This window comes from Rhinopithecus roxellana, chromosome 20 (assembly GCF_007565055.1).
Source record: "Rhinopithecus roxellana isolate Shanxi Qingling chromosome 20, ASM756505v1, whole genome shotgun sequence".
Classification (NCBI taxonomy): Eukaryota; Metazoa; Chordata; class Mammalia; order Primates; family Cercopithecidae; genus Rhinopithecus; species Rhinopithecus roxellana.
The window spans coordinates 15,840,187-15,866,098 of NC_044568.1; the positions used below are offsets into that span (position 1 = coordinate 15,840,187).

At 35.5% G+C, this 25,912-nt stretch overlaps 1 protein-coding gene across 2 annotated transcripts in view; it reads left to right on the forward strand.

Moving 5' to 3' along the window:
• Positions 1-1,822: 1,822 nt before the first annotated feature.
• The window catches only part of LPCAT2 (lysophosphatidylcholine acyltransferase 2), a 77,136-nt gene continuing 53,046 nt past the window's right edge, over positions 1,823-25,912 (forward strand). For both annotated transcript variants that reach the window (XM_010374983.2, XM_030924472.1), the window contains exons 1-6: positions 1,823-2,177; positions 18,031-18,170; positions 21,212-21,429; positions 22,684-22,796; positions 24,747-24,807; positions 25,646-25,704. In XM_010374983.2, the coding sequence (XP_010373285.1) occupies positions 2,007-2,177; positions 18,031-18,170; positions 21,212-21,429; positions 22,684-22,796; positions 24,747-24,807; positions 25,646-25,704 (762 nt within the window). In that variant the 5' untranslated portion in view covers positions 1,823-2,006. The remainder of the gene's footprint in view (positions 2,178-18,030; positions 18,171-21,211; positions 21,430-22,683; positions 22,797-24,746; positions 24,808-25,645; positions 25,705-25,912) is intronic.

Sequence of the window (25,912 nt, forward strand, 5' to 3'; positions counted from 1 at the left end):
TCCGTCGCCCAGACTGGAGTACAATGGCGCAATCTCGGCTCACTGTAACCTCCACCTCCCAGGTTCAAGTGATTCTCCTGCCTCAGGCTCCCAAGTAGCTGGGATTACAGGTGCACGCTGCCACACCCGGCTAATTTTTTTTTGTATTTTAGTAGAGATGGGGTTTCACCCTGTTGCCCAGGCTGGTCTCAAACTCCTGAGCTCAGGCAGTCTACCCACCTCAGCCTCCCAAAGTACTAGGATTACTGGCGTAAGCCACCGCTCCCGGCCCCATCTTTTCTATCTTTTATCCTCCCATGGCCTGCCCTTTCTGGCTCAGATTCTTTTTGTTTCGTCTTCTTCTTCTTTTTTTTTTTTTTTTCTTTTACGAGACAGCGTCTTGCTCTGTCACCCAGGCTGGAGTGCAATGGCATGATCATAGCTCACTTCAGACTCGGTCTTCTGGGCTCAAGCAATCCTCCCACCTCAGCTTTCGGTCTTCTGGGCTCAAGCAATCCTCCCACCTCAGCTTTCTGAGTAGCTGGGACTGCAGGCATGCAACAGCACAGCCAGCTAACTTTTTACTTTTTTTTAGAGACACGGTGGGAGAGGGGGTCTCACTTTGTTGCCCAGGCTGTTCTCAAACTCCTGGGCTCAAGGGATCCATCCTCCTCAGCCCCCAAAGTGCTAGGATTACAGGCGTGAGCCATGACACCTGGCCTGGCTTAGGTTGTTGTCAGTTGGAAACACATCTTTCTGTGCAGGTATCTGTCTAAAGAGTCTCAAGGGTCTACCAGTCCCAACTTGAAGACCCCCTAGACTGGGGAATCTTCTGTCATGGCTGTAATACACTGTTATTAATGTTACATTGAGAGAAAAGTCAGTGGCATAATAATGCTTAAAACATGCCATTTCTTCAGTGTTTCTCTATGAACACTACCCATGCATTATTTTATTTAATCCTTGCTACAGTTCTATGGAGTTAGAATAAATCTCTCATTCCTAGACAAGGAAGCAAACTCAGGTTAAGTGACTGACTCAAGGCCACACATCTATGTGGTCGGGCTGGAAGATTGTGAGATTCAGAGGGTAACTTTGGAGAACCCCAGGGCTCAGACTCAGATTTTCATCCTGGCCTTCCTGCCTGCTGTGAGCAGAGTTGATCAGTAGGGATGAGTTGATTATCATCTCCTTCCTTTAACTCTCAGCCACTCAGGGTTGATCAACTGTCCTCAGATAATGAGACAAACCCCTGCCCTCCCACCCCCACGAGTACCTACATAGGTCCAAACAGGCTTGAACTTCCTCAGTGTGAAATGGAGCCACAACCCAATACATTTCCCTTTTCTGGTCAGGTTCCTCATCTAGCGAGGAGGGCAACTGTAATTTTTGCCTTTTCCAGTAATAGTAGCTCAGTTTTCCTCTGGAGGACCATCTCTCCCCTGTCAGTCCATTATATTTTGAGTGAAACAAATTCCACTCCTAGTGCAATCATGGGTGTATATTAGTTCACTTAATGGAACAGCCCAGGGGAAGTGGTTGCTCAATGGCATTACTGGATCCAAGTTCTGATTATCTGAGAATACATTTATCTCCATTTTACAGAAGGCAACTGAGGTTCATGGAGATAGTGATTTGGCCAAGGTCACAGGCCCAGTAAAAGGGACTGAAAATCCAGGTCCGCCTGACGCTAAAGCAGGGAACTCTGTCTAGTGTCTCGCTGTGGAGTGTTAGGGATCCTGGGGTACCCTTCAAGGTCTTGGCTCTGAAGGAAAAGCATTCCTCCGAGGAGACGGGCTATATTACCAAGGGGGTGGGGCCAGATGCCTGAGGGGGTGTGGCCAGAGCCTGGGGCGTGTCAGCGCCGAAGGGGCAGGGCGGCAGCAGCCGGCTTCTAGGTAACTTGAGCGCCTGCGCAGAGGCTCCCCAGCGTCGCCGTAGGCTGGGTCTCTAGTGGGTCTTCGGCTCAGTATTGGCTGCAGCGCCCGAGTAGGTCGCTTCGGCAGGGTTCCACGCCCGGCTCGACCATGAGCCGGTGCGCCCAGGCGGCGGCAGTGGCGGCCAAGGTGCCAGCTGCCGGCGTGGGGAACGTAGGGCTGCGGCCGCCCATGGTGCCCCGTCAGGCGTCCTTCTTCCCGCCGCCGGTGCCTAACCCCTTCGTGCAGCAGACGCAGATCGGCTCCGCGAGGCGGGTCCAGGTGAGGGGCGTGGGTCTGACAGGGGAGATGGTCTGAGGGGGATGTGGGTCTGAGGGGAGAGGTCGTCTGAGGGGGGCCTAGGTCTGAGGGGGGTCCAGGTAAGGGGTGTGGGTCTGAGAGAGGAGGGCGGCCGAGGGGGGCGTGGGTCTGAGGGAGGGAGGTGGTCTGAGGCGGGCGTGGGTCTGAGGAGGGAGGTGGCCTGAAGGGGACGTGGGTCTGAGGAGGGAGGTGGCCCGAGGGGAGCCAGGATCTGAGGCAGGTCCAGGTGACCGGTGTAGGTCTGACAGGGGAGGGCGGTCGAGGGGCGCGTGGCTCTGAGGGGCGTGTGGGTCTGGGAGGCAAAGGAATCAGAGGAAGAAAGAGCAGTGGATCTGAGAGGAGAGGACTTTTGAGGGACCGTGAGTCTGAAAGGGGCAGAGATGTGCGTCTGAGAATTGAGGACATTTAGAGGATGGTCTGAGCGGGCACAGGAGGAGAGAAGATGCAGGGAAGATGCGGGTCTGAGAGGGGGATCCAAAACAGGAAGAGACAGAGCTGGCTGGTGGCGCAGGCTACAGTCCATGCCCCAGAAGGGAGAAGAAATCTGAATCTGTGATGGAAGTTTCAGCTTGAGTTTATTAGAGTGTAGTGGGAGGCAGATCTACCACGGGAGAGTAGATTTGAAGAAGCTTTTTTTTTTTTTGCCTTGGGAAAGAGAGAATTCAGTATGGGATGGATAAGAGTGAGGCAGAAGGCAGAAAGCCCAGGTCTGTGATTAGAACAGGTAAGGCTGGAAAGATTTAGCTGAGCAGGAGCATGATGGAAGGTGGGAAGTCAGAATCAAAGAAAAGGGACAACTGAGTCAGCTTAGGGTGTTCAAGAAGTTTTGGTCCAGAATCAGTCTTCACCTAAAAACATTTCCTAAGTAGAAGCATGAGAAGTAGTAGCCCAGACTGTTTTCCATTGTTAAAAATGGCTATACTGTTATTCACAAAGAAAGTTTCCTTTCCTTTCCTTTCCTTTTTCTTGTAAAGGGTTCCTTTTACCATTGGCAGTTGCACTCTTTGGACTTCCTCTTTGTTGAAATTAGTGATTAGAGAACAAGATAGGCCCTGCTAACCACATTTGTCCTGTGTGTTCTGCAGGGGGGCGGGGGGAGCAATTTTGAAGTTTTCATGTCCATCTCACACATGACTTTGGATTTGAAGTCGTATAATATTTGCAGTCAGCTTGTATGCACTAACACTGTTGTCTTCTGCAATGGGGGAAGGTTAAGTGCAGAGCTAAGCAATACAGGTGGCGGCTTGAGTAATGGTAAATGGGTGTCTAGTTGAAGAGGAGTGTGAGAGAGGAAGAAGATAAAGAATATAGTAATACCGCTTTGTGAGGAAATTAAACGTCTAAAAATGTGATCTTCATGTCTTTAAATGAACAGATATTCTTTTTGTGTCTTGACATTCTGAAACATTTGTAAATACATAGACCATTGTTCAAGATTAAATTGAGTCTGATTTAGTTAAATCATACTTAAATGAAAATATGCCCATCTATTTGACTTCATATTTTGGAAAGAATCAGAATGGAATGTTGATAAATATTTATATTGCACCTATAATAAATTATTAAGTTTTTCCATCACCTGGTTTGTTACTGTTTAAAGATCTCTTCCAAATAACTCTCTGAGATCTGTAGTATAATGGAATGATAGCTAGTCAATTATAGGACCTGGTTATTTATCAGTTGTGTGACTTTGGCCAAGTCACTTAACCTGTCTGAACTACACTTTTCTCGTCTATTACATTGGAATATTAATAACTCAAAAGAGGGCTAAAATTAAGTGAAATAATCTGTTATTGTTTGTTGATCTTAATATTGATAATATTGATAGTTATCCTATTTATTTTCTACAAAGTATATACTGTACTTAAAATTTACTACTTGGATTAAATGGGATTTAACAAAGTCTGGATATTAAAAATACTTTTTAAATTTATATAGATCAGAAATACCAAAGAGGTTTCAATGGCTTGAGTCGTCTGGGTAAAGGGAAGATTTGAATAGGCATGGTAGAAAAACAATGTCCATATTATCCAGTTTAAAAGATGGACATACTTTCATTTAAGTATGGCTTAGTATAATTAATTTAGGCTAAATTTAATCTTTAATGGTGATCAATGTCTTGCTTAAGGACTGTTGTCCTCACATTTCAGTAAGAAAGTTAAACAAACAAGTACAAAAATATATAATCTCATGTTTTAGTAAGTGTAATGAAGGAAAATCAGAGAATAACACTGAGAGAAGGCCACCCAATGGAGATGACATATTATCAAATGGGAATATGATGGGGAATTCTCTTAATTTGTCAATGAGTTAACTCAAAATTGATTTACTATTAAGCACTATTATTTGTTGCAAACCTTGAAGATGGCACAGAAAAAAAAAGCTGCCTAATATTTCGCAACTTGTTCAGTTAAAATCCATATGGGTTGCTCAGTGTAGATATGAGTGACTCTTATGCTAATACGCTTTAACCTCTTTCCAGCTCTTTTTTTCAGGGTCTATGCCATATGGTCCTTTCTTTCAGTCAAGATTATTTCTTGGTCTTTTAATAATGATACCTCTTCAAAGAGAATCTCAGCCAGCGACCTACCAGAGTGACTTGGGAATTTGAGTCATCTCATCTTTCTCCACAGTACTCTTCCCCAGTATACCACCATACTTCATTGCACCACCATTCAAATAAATATAACATTATCTAAAAATAGTGTGCTTACCATGTACACAGAGCTTCAAGAAAAATCTCCTGGATCCAAGATCCCTTCTATATTATAGTTCTGAAACTCCTACTCATCTTAAAACATATTCTGTTTTATAGGAAATAAGACTGGTAGCAAAGTTTCATTATATTTGTAAGTCAGTTTTCAAGTGAAAAATAATTTAACAGGACTAGTTTTAGTCTCAGGAATGGTGGAGTAGCTTAATGTAGACAAACCTTTCCATGCATAACAATTATAAACTGTAGTCAAAATAGGAAAAACTTCATGAAGGCACTATAGAGCAACACAAATCAGACAGAAACTGGAGGGATCTGTTGCTTGAAATAATAGTTCTGTACTGTGTAACATTACCCCAACCCTTTTTTCCCTGAAGGTTGTCACTTGACACCATGTGAAGGGATTGTTAGAAAGCTTCAGTCTTATTGGCCTGATATATCAGAGCACAAAGTTCAGGACTATCAGAGTGGCTAAAAACTGAAGGAGGAAGTCCCAGAAAGGAGGAAGCTAGAAATGAGGGAGCCCCTAAATTGGCATATAAATTATCTCAAAACGTTGATCAATTCCTGAACTCTATATTTACAAAGGAGCCTTCAAGGGCCCTGGAGGAAAGTAACAGCTGGAAGGAAGAAGAAACTGAGCAGACATTTCAACTGATAGACACCATAGGGAAGGCACAGTTAGAATCCCACTAAATTAAGAGGACCTTGGCAAATATCTCAGGCTTTACACTGAAACCTCACAAAGGTTATACCATAGGAGAAGTCCTATACCCTAGGACTAAGGCTTCAATCTAAGTCTAAGGGCTAGCTTCAAACAAATTTTCCCTTAAAAAGTATAAAACTAAGCCTTCACAAGATGAATGCAATCAGCCAGAATTTTACCTACCTGCTAGGACAGAAATCAACATTCTTGAGAAAAGGATAACAGAATCCAGAATATCTGTAATATATCACGCAAAATGGCCAAAATACTATAAAAACAATATTAGACATTCAAAGAAATAGGAAAATGTGACCTATGATCAAAAGAAAAATCAGGCAATAAAAATAGACCCTAAGATGATCAAATGTAGGACTTTGCAGAAAAATACTTTAAAGTAGCTATTATAAAAATGCTCAAGGATTTAAAAGTAAAGAGTGGCATAATGAATGAAAAGTTGGAAGGAGCTTAGCAGATAAATAGAAAATGTAAAAGAGAACCAAATGGATATTTTAAAACTGAAAACTGTTATATCTGAAATGAAAAATTCACTGAATGGGCTCAACAACACATTGAAGATGGTAGAAGAAAGTATTAGTGAACTTGAAGATAGGTCACTAGAAATTATTCAGTCTAAAAAGCAGAATGAAGAAAACTGAGATGAGACATCAGCAAAACTGGTGAAGTAAAGGCCTCTGAAAATTATCTTCTCCATAAAGCAATGAAAACACAAAAAAATTATCAGAATCAACTTTGTCTTAGCTCTGAAAATTAACCAAAGGCTTTCAACAATCCATGGAGCATTTATTTAAGAGTGCTGACTCTTAGTTAAAATAGTAGGCTTTGTTACAGTTTAATTTTATTCTTATCCCTCATCCTCAGCTCTGCAGTAGCCTTAAAAACCAACATCCTACAGTCATAATGAAAACCAGCAACCTGTCAGCCACTAGAGGGGGAAAAATAGTGTTAGAGCATTTTCAAAGCCCCATTCCCAAGGAACTGTCATTATTGGCCAGTCTGGTGGCTGCCTGGAAGTCCTCATTTGCGAGACTGTCGTTATTTGATTTGTCTTGGTGCTTACACAGTGCAAATAGCCTTTTCTCAAGGGTGTTTGTTAAAAACAATCAGAGGAAAGCGAATGCAGTGGTGCACACCTGTAGTTCCAGCTATTCAGGAGGTTTATGTGAGAGGATTGCTTGAGCCCACAAGTTCAAGGCCAGCCTGGGAAAAATAGGGAGACTCTGCTTCTTAAAAAGTAAAAATAAAAAAATCAAAGGCAATTGCTTAACATCACAGCTGCCTGAGACAGTAACAGTTGGAGCAAACAGTAGGCCAGCCAAAAACCTTAAAAGAAAAGTTAAGGGATGAGATGATCATAGGGGACTTTTAAAGCTTTGACATATTCCTAGGAATCTAGAAGGCTGTCCACCTGAGTAAGGCTTTACTGATGCTCAAGGCTATGCACATGTCCTGAAAATATCGAAAAATACCCTAAGCTCTCACCTCTGACTAACCTTGAGGGACTGTACAAGCAGAAAGTGAAGTCTAAGGCAGAGTTGTCATCTGTCACCTGACTGTTTATGATGTGCCCCTATGTGTACAAAGAGATCCTTTGCAAGCATCAGGAAACTTATTGGTTTCAGGTGCTTAAGAAAATCTGTAATCATTAGCTGATTACTAAGCTAACTGGTCAGAGACTTTAACTTTAGTAGCCACAATGACAAAGAATACAAGCTTTACAAATTAGTTTATAAAAGACACTAAACAAACAAATAACAAACAGCAACCACAACAAACCCTGGAAAGGGATGAGAATCATTTCCAGAGTTGCTATATTATTTAAGATGTTTAGTTTTAATTTAAAAATTGCAAGGTGTATAAAGAAAAACAAAGTATAGCTTATAAGTAGTTTACAAAGCAGTCAATACAAACTTTCCCTGAGGAAGCCCAGACTTTAGTCTTACTATACAAAGACTTTAAATCAGATACTTAAAATATGGTCCAATAACTAAAGGAAACCATGTGTGAAGAGCTAAAAGAAAGTATGGAGCAAGGTATCACCAAATGGAGAATATCAATAAAGATGCAATGCGTGTGTGTGTGTATGTGTGTGTGTGTGTGTGTGTATTCACTAGAGGGGCTCAACAGCAGACTATATCTAACAAAAAAGGAATCAGCAAACTTGAAAACAGGTCAACAGAGATTATCTAGTTTGAGGAACATAAAGAAAAAAAGATGAAGAAAAATGAACAGAACCTCAGAGACCTGTGGATCAACTTTACCAACAGATTCATAATGGGAGTTCCAGGAAAAGAGAAAGATACAGAAAGAATATTAGAAGAAATAATGGCCAAAAACCCAATGAATTTGATTAAAAACACTAATCTACATTCCCAAGGAGCTCAAGGAACTCTAAGAATAAACTCAAATATACCTGTATCTACAGATAAATTATGTACATTATGTACAAAGAATCGTCAACAAGATAATGACTGATTGCTCATCAAGAGCCACAGAGACCAGAAGGGAGTAGCAGGATGATATATTCAAAGTGCTGAAAGAAGACTGTCAATAAAGAATTGTATAGCTAGAAAACTATCCTTAAAATGAATTATAAATGAGCAAAAACTGAGAGAATTTGTCATTAGCACACATGCCCTAAGATAAATAATAAAGGGAGTCCCTCAGGCTGAAATGAAAGGATACTAGACAGTAACTCAAATTCACATGAAGAAATAAACAGCAGTGGTAAAGGTAACTACATGGGTAGATGTAAAGGACAGTACAAATGTAATTTTTTTTGTTTGTAAATCTTTTTTTCTCTTATCCAACTTTAAAAACATCTACATAAAGCAATAATTATAAATCTGTGTTGATGGACATACAATGTATAAAGACATAATTTGTATAACAATAATAGCAAATAGGAGAAAGGAGGGAATGGATCACAGTTTTTGTATACTATTGAAATTAAGTTTGTTGATCCAAACCAGATAATTATTATAAGTTAACATGGCAACACTTAGGACAATCACTAAGCAAATACATTTTTAAATATAGCAAAAGAAAGAATGAGGGAATTAAAATGATACACTAGAAAATGTTTAACACAGGAGAAGGTAGCAGTGTAGACATAGAGAAATTTAAAAAGACCTAAGACATATCGAAAACAAATAGCAAAATGTCATATATAAATCCTACCTGATTAGTAATTACATTAAATATAAATTGATAAAACAATCCAATTAAAATGAAGATTCACAGAATTGATAAAAATACATAACTGTGTGCTTCCTAAAAGAGACACACTTTATTTATTCATTTATTCGTTTACTTGCTTAAAGGCCGGCCCTTACTCTGTCGCCCAGGCTAGAGTGCAGTGGTGTAATCACAGCTCACTGTAGCCTTGACCTCCTGGGCTCAAGTGATACTTCCATCTCAGCCTCCTGAGTGGCTGCAACTATAGGCATGCACCACCACACCCAACAAGTTTTTGTATTTTTTATAGAGCTGGGATCTCCTTATGTTGCCCAGACTGGTCTCGAACTCATGGGCTCAAGCAATCTTTCCACCTTGGCTTCCCGAAGTGCTGGGATTATAGGTGTGAGCCACCATGCCTGGTCAAGAGACACACTTTTGATTCAAATACACAAATAGGCTGGAAGTAAAAGATGGAAAATGATATACCATGCAAACAGTAGCCGAGAGAGAGCTGGAATGGCTGTATTACTATCAGATAAAATAGACTTCAAGACAGAAATTGTTGCTAACGAAAGACATAATGATAAGAGGATTGATTCATTAAGATGTAATAATTATAACCATATATGCATCAAGCAGCAGAGTCCAGAAATACACAAAGGAAAAAGTGACAAAATTGAAAGGTGAAAGACAATTCAACAATAATGAGAGACTTCAATTACCAAATAATGATAGAAGGTAGAACAATAAGACAGTATCAATCAGGAAATTGAAGACTTGAAGAACACTATAAACAGACTAGATCTAGCAGATATGTATGTAGAACACTCAACAACAGCAGAAAACACATTCTTCTAGTGCCCATGGAACATTTGCCAAGGTAGATCTGTATGTTAGACAATAAAACAATTCTCAATAAATATAAAGTGGTTAAAATAATACAAAGTATGTTCTTTGACCACAGTAGATTGAAACTAGAAATCAATAACATAAAAAATTCACAAATATGTTGAAATTAAATTACTTCTAAATAACCAATGATTCCAAAGTAATAATAAAACAATAGAGAAAAATAACAACTCCAAAAGTTGGTACTCTGAAAAAAAATTGACAAATATTTATCTGCACTGACCAAGAAAAAAAATGAAAGAAGACTCAAATTAAGAGAGGCCAATATTACTGACCTTTCCAAAATAAAAAGGATTATAAGGAATTACATGAACAAATGCATGCTAACAAATAACTTAGTTCAAGTGGACCAATTTCTAGAAAGACACAAAATTTACCAAAACTGATTCAAGAATAAATAAAAAATCAAATAGACCTATAATATATAGAGATTAACTAGTTCTTAAAAACATCCCACAGAGAAAAGTTGAGGACCAGATGACTTCAGTGGTGAATTCTACCAAAGGGTTAACAAAGAATTAACACCAATCCTTCACAAGCTCTTCCAAAAAATAAAAGAAGACAGAGCACCCCCCAACTCATTCTGTGAGGCCAGGCCTACTCTGATACCAAAACCAAAAAAGGACATTACAATAAAAGAAAACTACAGACCAATATCCATTGTGAATATATATGCAAAAATCCACAATAAAATGCTAGCAAACTGAATCCATCAGCTAATAAAATGAACTATACCATGGCAAAGTAGTATTTATCCCAAAAATGTAATTTTGGTTCAACATAGAAAAATTAACATGAGCACCATATTTATTGAATAAAGAGCACAAGAACATCTTAATAGACATAGAAAAATGATTTGACTCACTTTCATGATAAAAACCACTCAATAAACTAAGAGTGGAAAGGAGTTTCCTCAGCCTTATAAAGGGCATCTGTGAAAAAATAGCTAACGTTATACTTAATAGTGAAACACCAAAAAGTTTTCTTCTAAGATCAGGAACAAGACAAAGATACCTACTCTCATCACTTCTGTTCAGCATTGTACTGGAGGTTCTAGGAAGGGCAATTAGGCAAGAAAAAGAAAAGACATCTATATTGGAAAGGAAGAAGTAAAACCATCAAGATGGCATGGTTTTTTAAACATAGAAAATCCTAAGGAATGCACAAAAACACTTGGAGCTAATAAATCAGTTCAGCAAGGTGGCAGGATACAAGATCAATATACAAAAATCATGACATATTTTTTCACAAGCAACAATCTAAAAATGAAATTTAAAAACAGTTCAATTTAAGTTGGCATCAAAAAGAGTTAAATATTTTAGCAACAGAAGAATTCTGCATTGTAAACTACAAAATATCATTGAAAGAAATTAGAGACTACTTAAATAAATGGGAAGACATCCTGTGTTCATAAATTTGGAAGACTTAAATTGTTAAGATAATGACACTCCCCAAACTGATCTACAGATTAGTATAACCCTTATCAAAATATCAGCTGGCTTCTTTATTTTTTGCAGAAATTGATGAGCTAATTTTAAAATTCGTACAGAAATGCAAGGGACTACAAACAACCAAAAGAATCTTGAAAAAATAAAACAAAATTGGAGAACTCACATTTCTCATTTTCAAAACGTACTGTGAAGCTACAGTAATCAAGACTGTATTGTACCAGTAAAAAGACAGACATCTAGATCAATGAAATAGAATTGACAATACAGAAGTAAATTCATACATCTGTGGCCACTGATTTTCCACAGGATTGCCAAGACGATAAAATGGGGAGAGAGTAGTTTTTGCAACAAATGGTCTGGGACAATTGGATTGACATGTGCAAGAGAAGGAAGTTAGGTCCTTACCTCATAACATATACAAATTAACTCGAAGCAGATTAAACTACTAAATGTAAGAGTTAAAATCATAAAACTCTTAGATGAAAACGTAAGTGTAAATCTTCATGACCTTGAATTAGGCAGTGGTTTTCTAGACGTACAACAAAAGTACTAGCCACCAAAGAAAGAATGGGTAAAGAGGACTTCATCAAAATAAAACACTTTGTGTTTCAAAGCACACTACAATGAAATTGAAAAGATAACTTACTGAATGAGAGAAAATATTTGCAAATTATACATTTGATAAGAGTAGAGTGTTCAAAACATATAAATAACTTTTAGAACTCACCAATAAAAAAATAACCCAACCCAACTATCCACCCATAATTCTATATCTAATGAAAATATTATTCAGAAATGAAGGGAAAATGAAGACATTTTCAAATAAGAATGGAGGGAATTTGTTGTCGGACCTGCATTCAAGAAATGGTAAAGAAAGTTTTTTGGGTTGGAGGAAAATAACACCAGATTGAGACTTGAATATACAGGAAAGAATGAAGAACACTGGAAATGGTAAATATGGAAAGAATGATATAAAACTTTTTTCTTTATATTAATTTCATCAAAGAGCTAGAAAATGTAACCATTTAAAACAAAAATTATTGTTTTCTTGGGCTTACATATATTTAGTGGTAAAACATAAAACAATACTGAAAGGGTGGTGGATGGGATGGAATTGTACTTTTCTTACACTTTCTGTGAAGTGGTACAGTATTAACTCTGAGTACTTCGTCTTATGCTAAGCACACATTGTAATCTTCAGACCAACTGCTGACTAAAAGTACAAGAAGGTATAGCTAAGGGGCCATTAAAGAAATTTAAATGAATCACTAAAGAAAAATTTCATGAACTCAAGGAAGAAAACAGAAAACGAGAAACAGAAACATGAAACTGATGGGAACTGATGGAATATATAGAAAAGAAATAGCAAAACAGTAGATTTATACCCAAATACATCAATAATTACATTTAGTATACATTAATTAACATCCTAACTTAAAGGCAAAGATTTTCAGACTGGACAAAAGAATAAGACCCAGCTCTACATTAATCCACAGTACATACACTATAAATGTAAATACAAAGATAAGAAGGAAGAAAAGATAATGTGGAAATAGTGTAAGTGTAAGAAGCTGATGTGACTGTATTAGTATCAGATAAAGTAGACTTCAAGACATGTCATGACATCAGATATAAGGAGGAACATGTCTTTAAAAGGTCAGTGGGAAAACTTAGCAGCACTTAATGTTTATGTACCTAATATCAGAACTTTGAAAACTTGAAGCTAAAATTGAGAAAACTAAGCAAAGAAATAAATAAAACATAATTGAGGATGGTAACACACCTTTCTTGGTAATTGACAGAACAATCAAACCAAAGATTAATAATATAGAAAATTTGAACACTGGTAACCACTCCTACTGAATTGACATTTGTGGAACACTACCTCCAAAAGTACCAGAATATAATTTCAAGTACACATTTAATGCTTACCAACATAGACCAAAGGCTGGGTCATAAAAAATCTCAATAAACATCAAAAGTTTGAAATATTACAGAGCATGTTCTCTGAACACAATAAATTATGTTAGAAATCAATAACAAATATATCTGATAAAAATCCACATATTTAGAAATCAAGCTATATACTTTAAAATAGTCCTTGGGTCAAAAATATATTACGAGTGAAATTATGAAATGTTTTAAACTAAATGTGAACAAAATGCAACGTATCAAAATTGTAGGATGCAGTTAAAGCAGTGCTTGCCAGTAAACCGATACATTTAAATACATAGAAAAGAAGAAAGGTTTAAAATTAATGATTTAAGTTTTTACCTTCAGAAGCTGGAAGAACAAATTAAACACAAAGTAAGTCAAAGAAAGGAAATAATAAAGATAAGAGCAATAATCAGTGAAATAAAAAACTACATAGAAAATTAAAATCAAACATTTGTCTAATAGATTAATAGAATAGATTAATGAAATTGATAAATCCTTACCAAGACTGATAAGAAAACAAGAAAGAAAATACAAATTACCAGTATCAAGAATGAAACAGCATATATCATTATAGGTTAAATGACTAATAAGGGAACATTATTAACAACTTTATGCCAGTAAATTTGAAACATACATGAAATGGACAAAAATCAGTGTATCAAAAATAGACACAAGGACTAGAAAATATGAATAGCCCTTTATGAAGGAATTTGAATTTATTTTGTATCCATAAATATACATTTAAAGAAAACATTTCACCAAGATTATTTTACTAGTAAATTTTGTCAGACTTTTAAGAATACAATAAAATCACTCACACAAGCTCTTTCAGAAAGTAGAGAAGTGTGGAACAGTACCCAACTAGTTTTATGGGGCTAACATTACCTTGATATCAAATCTGAAAAAGACATTATAAGAAAAGAAAATTATAGATCAATATTTCTCATGATCATAGCCATAGAACTCTTAACAAAATATTAACAGGTCAAATATGGCATTGTATAGAAAGGATGATACTGTATATCACTTCCAAGTTTATCTTATATCAAGAATATAAGGTTGATGTAACATAAAATTCCAATTTCAATGTAATTCACCATATAAGCAGAACATATGATAAAATGCCTGTGATCATCTCAATAGATGCAGAAATTTCATTAGTTCACCTGACAAAATTCAATACCCATTGGTGATAAAAATACTTTCTTAGTAAGATAGAGATAAAGAGAAACTCTCTCCATCAGGTACAGGGCATCTACAAAACACCCACAATTAATATCATAGTGGTAAAATATTGAATCTGTTTCCTCAAAGGTTTGGGATAAGACAAATATCTTGTTTACCACTTCTATTCAACATTATGCTAGGGATCATAGCCAGTGCGATAAGATAAGAAAGGAAATAAAAGACATATGGATTAGAATGGAAAAAGTATAACTGTCGTATTCACAAATGATAAAGACTGTATATGAAGAACTTCCTAAGGAATCAACAGAACAAGTAACTATGAAAACCAGTAAGTGAACTTGACCAGGTCATAGGATGAAAGATCAAAAGTCAATTTTACATGTATATACTATAGGAGCAAACAATTGCAAAATGAGATCAAGTAATCTAATTTATAACAGCAATAAAATGGCATTCAATACTTAGGAAAAACCATATAAGACCACTACACTGAAAACTACAAAATATTTCTGTGAGAAATTAATGAAGACTTACATAGAGAGATATACCATGTTTATGAATTGGGAGAATCAATATTATTAGGATGACAATTTTCTCCAAATTGTTCTGTAGATTCATTTTGAAATCTCAGTAAAAATCCTAACAGGCTTTTGTGTATGTGTAGAAACTGACAATTCTAAAACTTATATGGAAATGCAGAGTATATCTAAAATGCCTTCAGAAAAATGATGAAGCAGAATGTATGGGGGGACACACACTACTTGATCTCAAGACTTACTTCAACACTGTAGTAAATAAGGTAGCAGAGTATTGACAGAAGTATGATGAACAGATCAATGCAACAGAAAGAAAATCCATACATTAATATTCAATTACTTTTTTGCAAAGTTGCCAAGAATATTCATTGAGGAATGTCAAGTCTTTTGGTGCTGCAACAACTGGATAAATTTATGGTTAGAAATGAACCTTAATCCACACTGCATACCACACAAAAAAAGTCATTTAAGATTGACCATAGATTGAAATGTAAAAGTGAAAATCATACAGCTTCTAGAAGAAAAAAATATAGAGTATCTTTAGGAACTTGAGGTAAAGATTTTTTCAGAAGGACACAGAAAAGAATTAAACATAAAATAAAAATTGATAAATTAAACTTCATCATAATTAAAATTGCTTTAATCAAAAGATACCACTAAGAAAATGAGAAAGCAAGTCACAGAATGAGGAAAAAAATATTTTTAATGCATATATTGACAAAGGGCTTGTATACATTTATATAAAGAACTCTTACAAATTGATAAGAAAAAGACTAGCAAACCAGTAAAAATGGGCCAAAGACTTGAACAGACACTAATATTAGAAGTTAAAGGAATGACCAATAAGTATATGAAAAATGTATTCAGCATTATTGTTCATCAAGGAAATGCGGATTAAAGCCACATGAGATATTCTTTTATACCCACTTTAATGGCTAACATTAAAAATAAAAAAACTGACCATACCATTATGTTGGTGAGGATGTGGAGCAACAGGAACTCTCATACCTTGCTGGGGATATAAACTGGTGAAGTCACTTTGGAAAACGGTTTTATAGTATTATATAAAGTTAAACATGCCCTATGACCCAATAATTTTATTTTCAGTGAAATGAAAATGTATGGTCACACAAAGATTTGAACATTAATGTTCATATGAGCTATAATAGCTGAGAACTTATAATAGGCCAAATGTCCATGAACAAGTAAATAAATAGATTGTAATATATTCATACAATGGAATAGTACTCTCCAATTAAAAAGAGTACAAACTGATATATATGACAATATGGTTGACTTTCAGAAATATGAAGTGATCAAGCCAGATATAAAAGGGTAAATAAATGCTATGTGATTTTATTTATATGAACATCTACAGCAGGTAAAACTACAGTGAAAGAAGCCTATCAGTGGTTGCTTAGGTTTGGGGAGGGTGTATTAATTGCAAAGGGCAAAAGAAAACTTTTTGGGATGATGTAAATATCTTGATTGTGGTGGTCATTGCATAGGGGTATGCATTTGAAAAACTCGTAATCTGTAAGCTTAGAATAGATGGTTTTTCTTTTTTGTACATTATACCTTAATAAAGCTTTTTAAAAGTCTGCCAACACCAAATGCTGGCAAGGATGTACAGCAGCTGAAAATTCTCACACATTTCCACTGATACTTTTAAATGACACAACTTTGGAAAACTGGTGGTTTGCTATAAAGTTAAATAACATCTATGAGCCAGCATTTTCACTCCTAGGTATTTACTTAAGAGAAATGGAAACATATTCACATAAAGGCTTGTACAAGAATATTCATAGTGGCTTTATTCATAATAGCCCACAATTGGAAACAGCTCAAATGTAAATCAGTAGGATAATCAATAAGCAAATTGTCATATGGTCACATAGTAGAATAATACTCTGCAATTAAAAAGAATGAATTACTGATGTATGAAACAACATAGTAGAATAAAAAGTATTAAGTGGAAGAATGCATAAAGTATGATTCCATTTATGTGGCATTTAAGAACAGATAAAACTAAATTATGGTGATAGAAATCTAGCATTTGTTGCCTAAGAATATGGGTTTGACTAGAAGAGGCACAAGGTGACTTTCTGGGAGTGGTAAATATGTTTTGTGTCTTAATTGTGGTGGTGGTTACATGAGTATATATTTATTAAAGCTCACTGAATTGTATACTTCAGATCTGTACATTTTGTTGTGTTACTGTTTAATATTCTAAAGATCAGATAATTAGAATATTTTGGCATTTTTTTTCTAAATTATTTGATGGTGCTCAGAATCATGTAAGAGCCAGTAGAGACAGAAAAAGAAGGCTACTGTTTGAGTAATATAATTAGCTTATAGAGAAAAAGACAATGTGTCATACATAAGCACAATCTATTTTACTCAAACAGCAGTACAATAAAAGAATTAAGAGCACAAACTTTATAACCAAACTAAGTTCAAATCCTGGTTCTACCACTTGTGATCTTAAGCAATTTAATTTCCTCTGTGTTACTCCTTTCTGGTGTGTAAAATTTGAAACTTAAGGTTGTAAAAACTAAATAAGTTACTACATGCCAAGTGCTTAGAATGGTTGGTATATTACATAGTAAGCATTCATGTATTATTTGCTATTCTTATTTATTTACTTTTCATTTCTTCTTAATTTTTTATTTTCGCATCTATCTCCTTATTGTTATTAGTTATAAAGTTCCGGCAGGTATATAAAACAATGTACTTACTTCTTCACACTCTGATGCCTTCACTCTTCTACCTAAAGCTCTCAAAAAGCAATTTCTCCTTCTTACCTTGCTAGCTCCTACTTATTGCAAGATTGTTCAGGCTACAACTCCTCCAAGAGGAAGCTTTCCCTGGCTGCTAAATCAAATACACCTTTTCTTTGTTCCCCCAACATTCTCTATTCGCTTTCATGGGTATGCAGATCATTTGTCTTATGGTTTTCTTTAGTGTTTCTCTTGCTACACAGTAGGCTTTGTGAAGTCAGATATAATTTGTTTTTTTCTTTGTGCTTAAATCCTTGTCTGGTACAGGGTAGTAGTCAATTCATCCTTGACTAAATGTATGAACACCATAAAAGTCTCCTGTTACATGTTTCTGTTTGATAGCAATGAATTAAAATAATGTCCATTCATTTATTTTTACCAACTTTGACTTTCAGATTTTCCTTATTGGGATTATCCTGCTTCCAATTCGTGTCTTATTGGTTGCTTTAATTTTATTACTTGCATGGCCATTTGCTGCAATTTCAACAGTATGCTGTCCTGAAAAGCCGACCCACCCAGTAACTGGTTGGAGGAGGTAAGAAATGATTTTGTCCAAAATATTAGGACATAATATTAAATTAAGATATATTAAATCAATGTAAAAAGAGTTCATCATAGTTTAGTCAGTGATTTTATCTGCCTACTCAGTAATAAATTTTACAGTTTTATCTGCCTACTCAATAATAAATAATTTATTTTTATTTTTCATATGAAATATGTAGAAATTACTGCCCAAATGCCAACTACATTATGATAATCTCCTAAAAGTTGTAATTTCCTAATGTTAAAATATTTTGTTTTCTGAGTTATTGCCAAATGCGATACATCCCTAGTTCAGAAAGATGCCCAACTACTGTACTTGAAACCACTGAAGCTACAAAATACCTTGCTCTCTTCTGTTCTTCCTCAGTTTTCACATTTGCTTTTCTCCCTCTACAGCTTTCTGCAGTGGCATAAGTGGATTAGTTATATTATTTTTATTAATTACTTTAGTAGTAATTTCTGTTATAACAATTATTAATAATAATTATTAACCAATATAGTCTAGTTATTTTAAACATTAGGATGAGGCAGAATGGAACTACTTTTCAGGCATTATCTAATTAAGATGGTAATAGAGGAGAAACTGATCATGAGTTAACAAAGCTACAGGTAAAAGTTTATTCTTACTGAACAGAACCAAATTGTTGTGATCTGTATGCCTTAAAAGTGCAGCCTCTTACGTGGACTCCACGGATTCCATGTGAATTCCAAATCTGTACATGGGTTTTAGGGCATTGTCAAACTCTTGGAAATTGTTGCCCAATTTTTATACGCAAGAATATTTTTGTATTTAAATCTCAAATGTGAATGCATTCTCCAAAAATTTTGAGAAAGACTGTTCTAGAAACTTTTAAATAAATATGTAGTTTGCTGTTCAGTTCATGTTCCAGTGAACAAATGTCACTATCAAAGTGGAAATGGATTCAATGCTGGCAATGCCCCAGAGAAATCTCAGTTCTTGCAAATCATACTCCTTTGTTTTATAACTCAAGGTTGTGTAGTATAAAACAATGCTTCAAGGGATGTTTTTATGACTCACCAATTCTTTTCAGATTCCCTCTTTGGTTTTTATTGTCAGTGGCTTATGAAAACGTAGGATGATAGAAGGAATAGTCTAAGTAATCCAGACAATAGATATAATAAATGTTAGAAAAGAAAGTTTTGCTTTTGTCAATTAAAGCAGTATCTCTTTCTCCTCTTAAACAGGTAATGTCGAAGTTATTATGTGGGACCAGACTTAGAGCCATTCTTTAAATATGTTAAATAGGAGTGTTTAATGGCCCAGAATATGGGATAAATATAGTTATCAGAAGCTACATCACTATGGATAAAAAATAAGAGGTGTGAAAATTTGATAAAGGAATATACTTCGTCTCATTACATTACCAGAAATCTCATCTCTAAACTAAAGGAGAAGAAAGGGAGGTACAGTTTCTGTGCCCTTTGGAAAAGTATTGTGGTCTTCTTTATCTCGTTCTTGTGAAATAAAAGTCACAGAAACTTCTTTGGAGCTAGTTGCTAATAGCTCCTCACTATATTATTACAAAAATGTGGAGAGAATTAGACGAGAATCCTATTTTTAAAAGCTGAAGGCCGGGCGCGGTGGCTCACGCCTGTAATCCCAGCACTTTGGGAGGCCGAGGTGGGTGGATCACGAGGTCAGGAGATTGAGACCATCCTGGCTAACATGATGAAACCCCGTCTCTACTAAAAATACAAAAAAATTAGCCGGGCGTGGTGGCGGGCGCCTGTAGTCCCAGCTACTCCGGAGGCCGAGGCAGGAGAATAGCGTGAACCCGGGAGGCGGAGCTTGCAGTGAGCCGAGATCGCGCCACTGCACTCCAGCCTGGGCGACAGAGCAAGACTCGTCTCAAAAGAAAGAAAAAAAGAAAAAAAAAAAAGAGCTGAAGCAGGCAGATCATTTGAGGTCAGGAGTTCAAGACCAGCCTGACCAGGTGGTAAAACCCTATCTCTACTAAAAATACAAAAATTAGGCCTGGTGGTGGGCACCTGTAATCCCAGCTACTCGAGAGGCTGAGGCAGGAGAATCACTTGTACCTGGGAGGCAGAGGTTGCAGTGAACCAAGATTGTGCCACTGCACTCCAGCCTGGGCACCAGAGAAAAACTCCGTCTCAAAAAAAAAAAAAAAAGAAAAACTCTCATTAGATACCTCCTGGATGATGTACATATTTTATTTTTTATGAAAAGCTATGTGCTTATTCACATACCGAGATATCCCTCCTGTGTTTGCACTTCTAGGAATACATTTTTGTTTCCCTGCTCAACTGGATCTTACTTGTCTTGTGTGTCTGGCATAGTTCCTGACACAGTTTGATAAATTAACTAATCTATAATGGCAGAATCTTTTTTAAAGGTTTTTTTAAAAAAGTAGTTTCTGGAATTGCTTAAGTGCATCTCTTTTCCAGGGAAGTGAGATGATGAACTCACTTCTGATGATTGTTGATGATATCTAAAAACTGTAACAATACGGATTACAAGTCTTTTTTAAAAAAAATCCTAAAATAATTCTGAGAACAGTTTCAGTGTGAGAGTTCCAAAAATGTTTTAGGAGATAGTAGCATCTTCATTACACAAATGTGGATTCCCAAGATAACCACTTTGAAGGACAGTACTGATTTGAATATCTCAGTAGGGGATGTGTGTTGAAAATTCATTTTTAACACTTTATAGTCTCAGAATGATGGAGCTGTTTCTTAGCCACACATATCCTTGGGCAAATTACTTCTCTGTGCCTCAGTTTTCTCATCTATAAAATGGGAGTAATAATTTCAAAATACTTCAAAAGATTAGGCTGAGGATTAAAGAGATTAATCTGTATGTAAAGCATTTAGAATAGTGCCTAGCACCTGGCAGAAAGAGCTCCATGTAAGTGTTAGCTATTATTCTCCTCAGCTCATATTTTCATATGAAATACTCTGACATATTTTGGTTTTCTTACTGTATTATAGAGTAAAACCTTGCTGCTAGCTTTAGTTAACAAAGCTAATTATGTCTTTTCTATATTTTCAAAGGAAAATTACTCAAACAGCTTTGAAATTTCTGGGTCGTGCTATGTTCTTTTCAATGGGATTTATAGTTTCTGTAAAAGGAAAGATTGCAAGTCCTTTGGAAGCACCGGTTTTTGTTGCTGCCCCTCATTCAACATTCTTTGATGGAATTGCCTGTGTTGTAGCTGGGTTACCTTCTATGGTATCTCGAAATGAGAATGCACAAGTGCCTCTGATTGGCAGTAAGTACTTGTAAGGTAACGTAGATAAAATATTTTCATGCTTATGCTTTAAATTAAAATAATCATGTATAGTTAATTGATAAACTTTTTAAAAAGTTTAAACATTTCAAACATATTTACTTTATTGTAATAAGTTACTACATGGAAATAGTATATTTATGAAAAAAGATTAGACTTCCCTTTTATAGCTTCATAACTCTTTAAAACTTTATATCACTATATCATTATGTCTTTCTGTTCTTGTATATAGCCAGAAAGACTAGTTTTCAGATACTACTCATGCTTGATTTGAGAGAATTTAACCCATGTTTGATTTGAGAGAATTTGTGAAAACACAGGTATATGCTGTTTCATGAATTTATCTTCAGGATGTTAGGCTGCTAAATACAGTAAGTGATTTCTCCTCACTCTGTTTTCTTCATTATTGCTCCCAAAATCTCCATGGAGACCTATGTGTAGCTCTTTGAAAATTATGATGTGGAACAATAGGTACTTCCTGCCATAAAAAATAATGACGCAAGTGAAGTGTTTTTCCTACCAGATGCTTTGGTCTCCCTCAAGAATTGTCTCCAAGTAACTACTCCCTGTTGTCCCAAGGTTATTGCAAACATCAGATGATGAGAGAGTGTGAAAGTTCCCTGATGTTGCCTCAGTGCTCTGGAAAAGTAATAGTAGTTCTTGCAGCTTTGTCATTCAGCTAAGACACTTTTTTTTTTTTTTTAATGTAACTTCCATGCTTTGTGTAATGTGGCTTTTTCCTGAAAAATTGTGTAGCAATAGATTTTTGGTAAATTGAAGTTGATTTTTCATGTGCTAGGAAGCTATTTCAAAAAAATGTTGTGCTGAAAATTACAGTATTATGAGTAATGGTTACTCCTACTTATGTGTACTGTGAATTCACATAATCACTTTTCAAGGTGTTCCTAAAGTAAAACAATAATCTTGTAGCATATTCCAAAGGTTTAATATCAATTGAGGAAGAAGACCTTTAGGAGACCTTTAGGGAGAAAATTCCATTTGCTTTCTTTTGTATTTTTGCTGCTTGCTTCTGTTAAATTAATAAAATGTTTTTAGTTGTAAATATCCACTTCTCCTTTCAAAATTAGAAGCTAAGTTTTAATAAATTGTTTTTTAATGGTTCTCTTTGATTTACTCATTTAAATTTTCCATACAATGTGTTATATATCCAGTATTATTGCTGTGGTTGCTTTAGCCAAAAAATGGCTTGCCTGTGACTTTTCATTTGTTTTAAAGGAATGTTACGGGCTGTGCAACCAGTTTTGGTGTCCCGTGTAGATCCGGATTCCCGAAAAAACACAATAAATGAAATAATAAAGCGAACAACATCAGGAGGAGAATGGCCCCAGGTAAAACATGGTAGATGTTAATTTAAACATATTGGGAGTTTGTTAATTGAATGTATGTAGACTTATTCATTTGGATCCACAGATATTGCTATCTGTGGACACCTATACTAGGTATCTTTAGCATAATAAGTGCAGAATAAATACAGTAGCAAGTATTAAGAAGTCCTCTTCCCCATGCGACACTCCATGGAATTAAATGTATCATTCTTTTTTATTCTCCAAACTCTTTGAAGCAATTTTCTCTTTGCGTTATAAAAATTTGATTCTCTAACTCTAAATTTAATTACCACTTTAAAGATGAGATAGGAAATACCTTAGTATCTATTACCATTATACTAAAGTATCTCCTATTTCATGTTTTAGAAGCTTAATTATATAAGCTCAGTTATACTGAATATTGTGGTGGGTAAGTGATTAAGATCTTTAATCTCACCTGAAGTATATTTAGATAGTGCTTTTCAGTTCAAGGGGCATATCAAAATCACCTGTAGAACTGTTTTTCAAACCATCTCACCACCCCCGTCCCTTGAATGCAGGGGTTGGGGGGTAACATTTACTGCAAAATAGGCCAAGGGTGATTCTAATAGGAACCCCTTTATCTTTGCCCAGTTGAAAACAACTCATCTCTAGCAGACTAATAGTCCTACAGTTATCTGGTCACACATGATGACATGAAGATGTTAAAGTCCGAGAGAAAGTATGTGACCAAACAGGTTGTTTTAGAAACCAAGGCATGGAAGGAATGATTAGAAAGAGGATTGAGAATAGGTGGCATTGGGAGTAGGGTTTGATTTTTCTCTGTGGATCCAAAGAATGTATCTAGCACTGGTAGGTGGGAGATAATAAACAGATAAATTTCAGCTCATTTTGCTCATCTTGAGGAAGAACTTTCTGTCCAGAAGTGGAATGGTCTGATGTGGAATCATTTTCTAGAATTTTCAGGCATTGGCTGAACTACCACTATTGTAGAAAGAATTAAAGCATTAGAGATGCTAGGTGACTTTTAATGGCCCCTTCCAGCTCTGAGATTTTACAATTCACTGTATATCCATTAATTGTTAGTAGTTTAGTTGTTGAATTTTCACTGAATAAAATATATTTGATATTGTATCCCATTGTTATAGGAAACCCACTTTTAAATTGGAAAATGGAATTATATCTATTCATAATTTTTATTTTTTAAATAACCTGTTATTCTGGCAGTGTAGCCCAATAATGTTTTCCCTATCTAATTATCATAAAAACACTTTGCTAACTGCTGTGAGTGCAGGATTTTACTTTATTTTATTTTATTCACTTAGCAATTTATTCATGGCTAAATTTTAAAAGCATCAGAAAATTAAGTTGCTATTTTACTTAGTTAATGGGGAAGCTAACATACTGCATATCTTTTACTTTGAAAACATGAAGAAGTATGTTGAAAGCTAAAAACGCTGCCTCAAAAAGAAAAAAAGATATTAAGTTGTATTCCACATGTCAACTAATTCAAGTAAACATAAAGCACATTGTACACATATCTTTTTTCCTTTGTCCTCAAGACATGCCTGAACTATATGTTGTGGAAGTAAATATTAATGGGAAAACTGAAACAAAGTTGGAAATTATTTGGTTAAGCATATATACCAGAAGAAAGAATTTAATGTAGCCTAATGCACACTTTGACCATGAATTATGCTCTACATCTTTTAAGTTTATTCAGATCATTAGTTTTATCATTAAGAGACATTTGTTAAAACTTAAATCCATTTTCTAATTAAATTAATAGACAACACTTTCTTTACAAGAAAATTGAATAATCTGATGGTAGCTTTCATTAGAATCAAGTGTTAGCCTTTTATTTCATTTTTGTTTTTTAAGCATTGACAGCTGTTTGTGAAGTCATAAGAAAGCAAGTAAAGAGGTAGTTTATTAATTAGATTGAAATATTAAATCTATTCCTTTTTTCCCAAGATACTAGTTTTCCCAGAAGGTACTTGTACTAATCGTTCCTGTTTGATTACTTTTAAACCAGGTGAGAAAAATTAAATGATGTATTCTAACAAAGTAATATGGAAGATTTCGCAAATGATTTTATAGAAATACACAAAATAACTCTTTAGCTTGCTCTGAACATTTTTTTCTTTTCTGATTGCAACTTTTTAACACTGTGAATCCACAGAACTTACTGCTTTGCTTTCTCTTTTGGTGACATAATTCCTCTCCCCTTGGAGTGTCCACTCCATGCATGTATGCTTAGGATGTGTGGCTGTGTGTATGTTTGGGAACCCTCACAGACACGTGAGGTTCTATGCCATCAAGTAGAAAACCTATCTCATTATCATTATAATGTCTTTAGTTGCTTTCTGAGGTTAATTTCTTTTTTAACATTAGAAGTCAGTGAATGCAGCTTTCATTGTAATTTGTAATACTTGAAAATGTTTTTGTATTAGCTGCTAGAATGCTCAACAGCAAAGTTATGACTCACTTCTAGCAAGTATGGTAGTTCTTGCTTCAAGCATTTGGTTTAATGTAGACTTTCTTATTTTTTCTTTGTCTTGATTATCATTACTTAAAAAATTCTGTTGAATATTAACACTTGGAAAATGAAAAAAAGTGGAGAAATAAATCAATACATAAACAAATATTTTAAGTGGCATAGGCACAGCTTTAATATTTTGTTTCAGTAGTTCTTAATTTTAAAAAATCCCTCATTTTGGTAAGTACTAGGGATTTATCAACATTTAGCAAATGATTTCTGTTATACATAGTCTTAAAATATTCAGTCTATTTATACTATTTATTAATTTTGTCTTTATCATAAAAGTTTTATTCACATAAAAACACATTATAAAATTTCAACATGGTTGCAGGAGCCTTCATTCCAGGAGTTCCAGTGCAGCCAGTCCTCCTCAGATACCCAAACAAGCTGGTAAGCATAGTATTTCACCACAGGAAGAATTTCAGTATTCCAAGTAGCACAGATTCTCTGGAACCCCTTTTAATATATAAATAAGGCTGTGAACAGATAAATGGTGGAAGCAAATGGGAGAGCTCATTCTGCTCGCCACATCTAGTTTTTAAAATTTTGCAAGATAGGCACATATCCATTGATACTAAAATATTATTTTGCTATTACT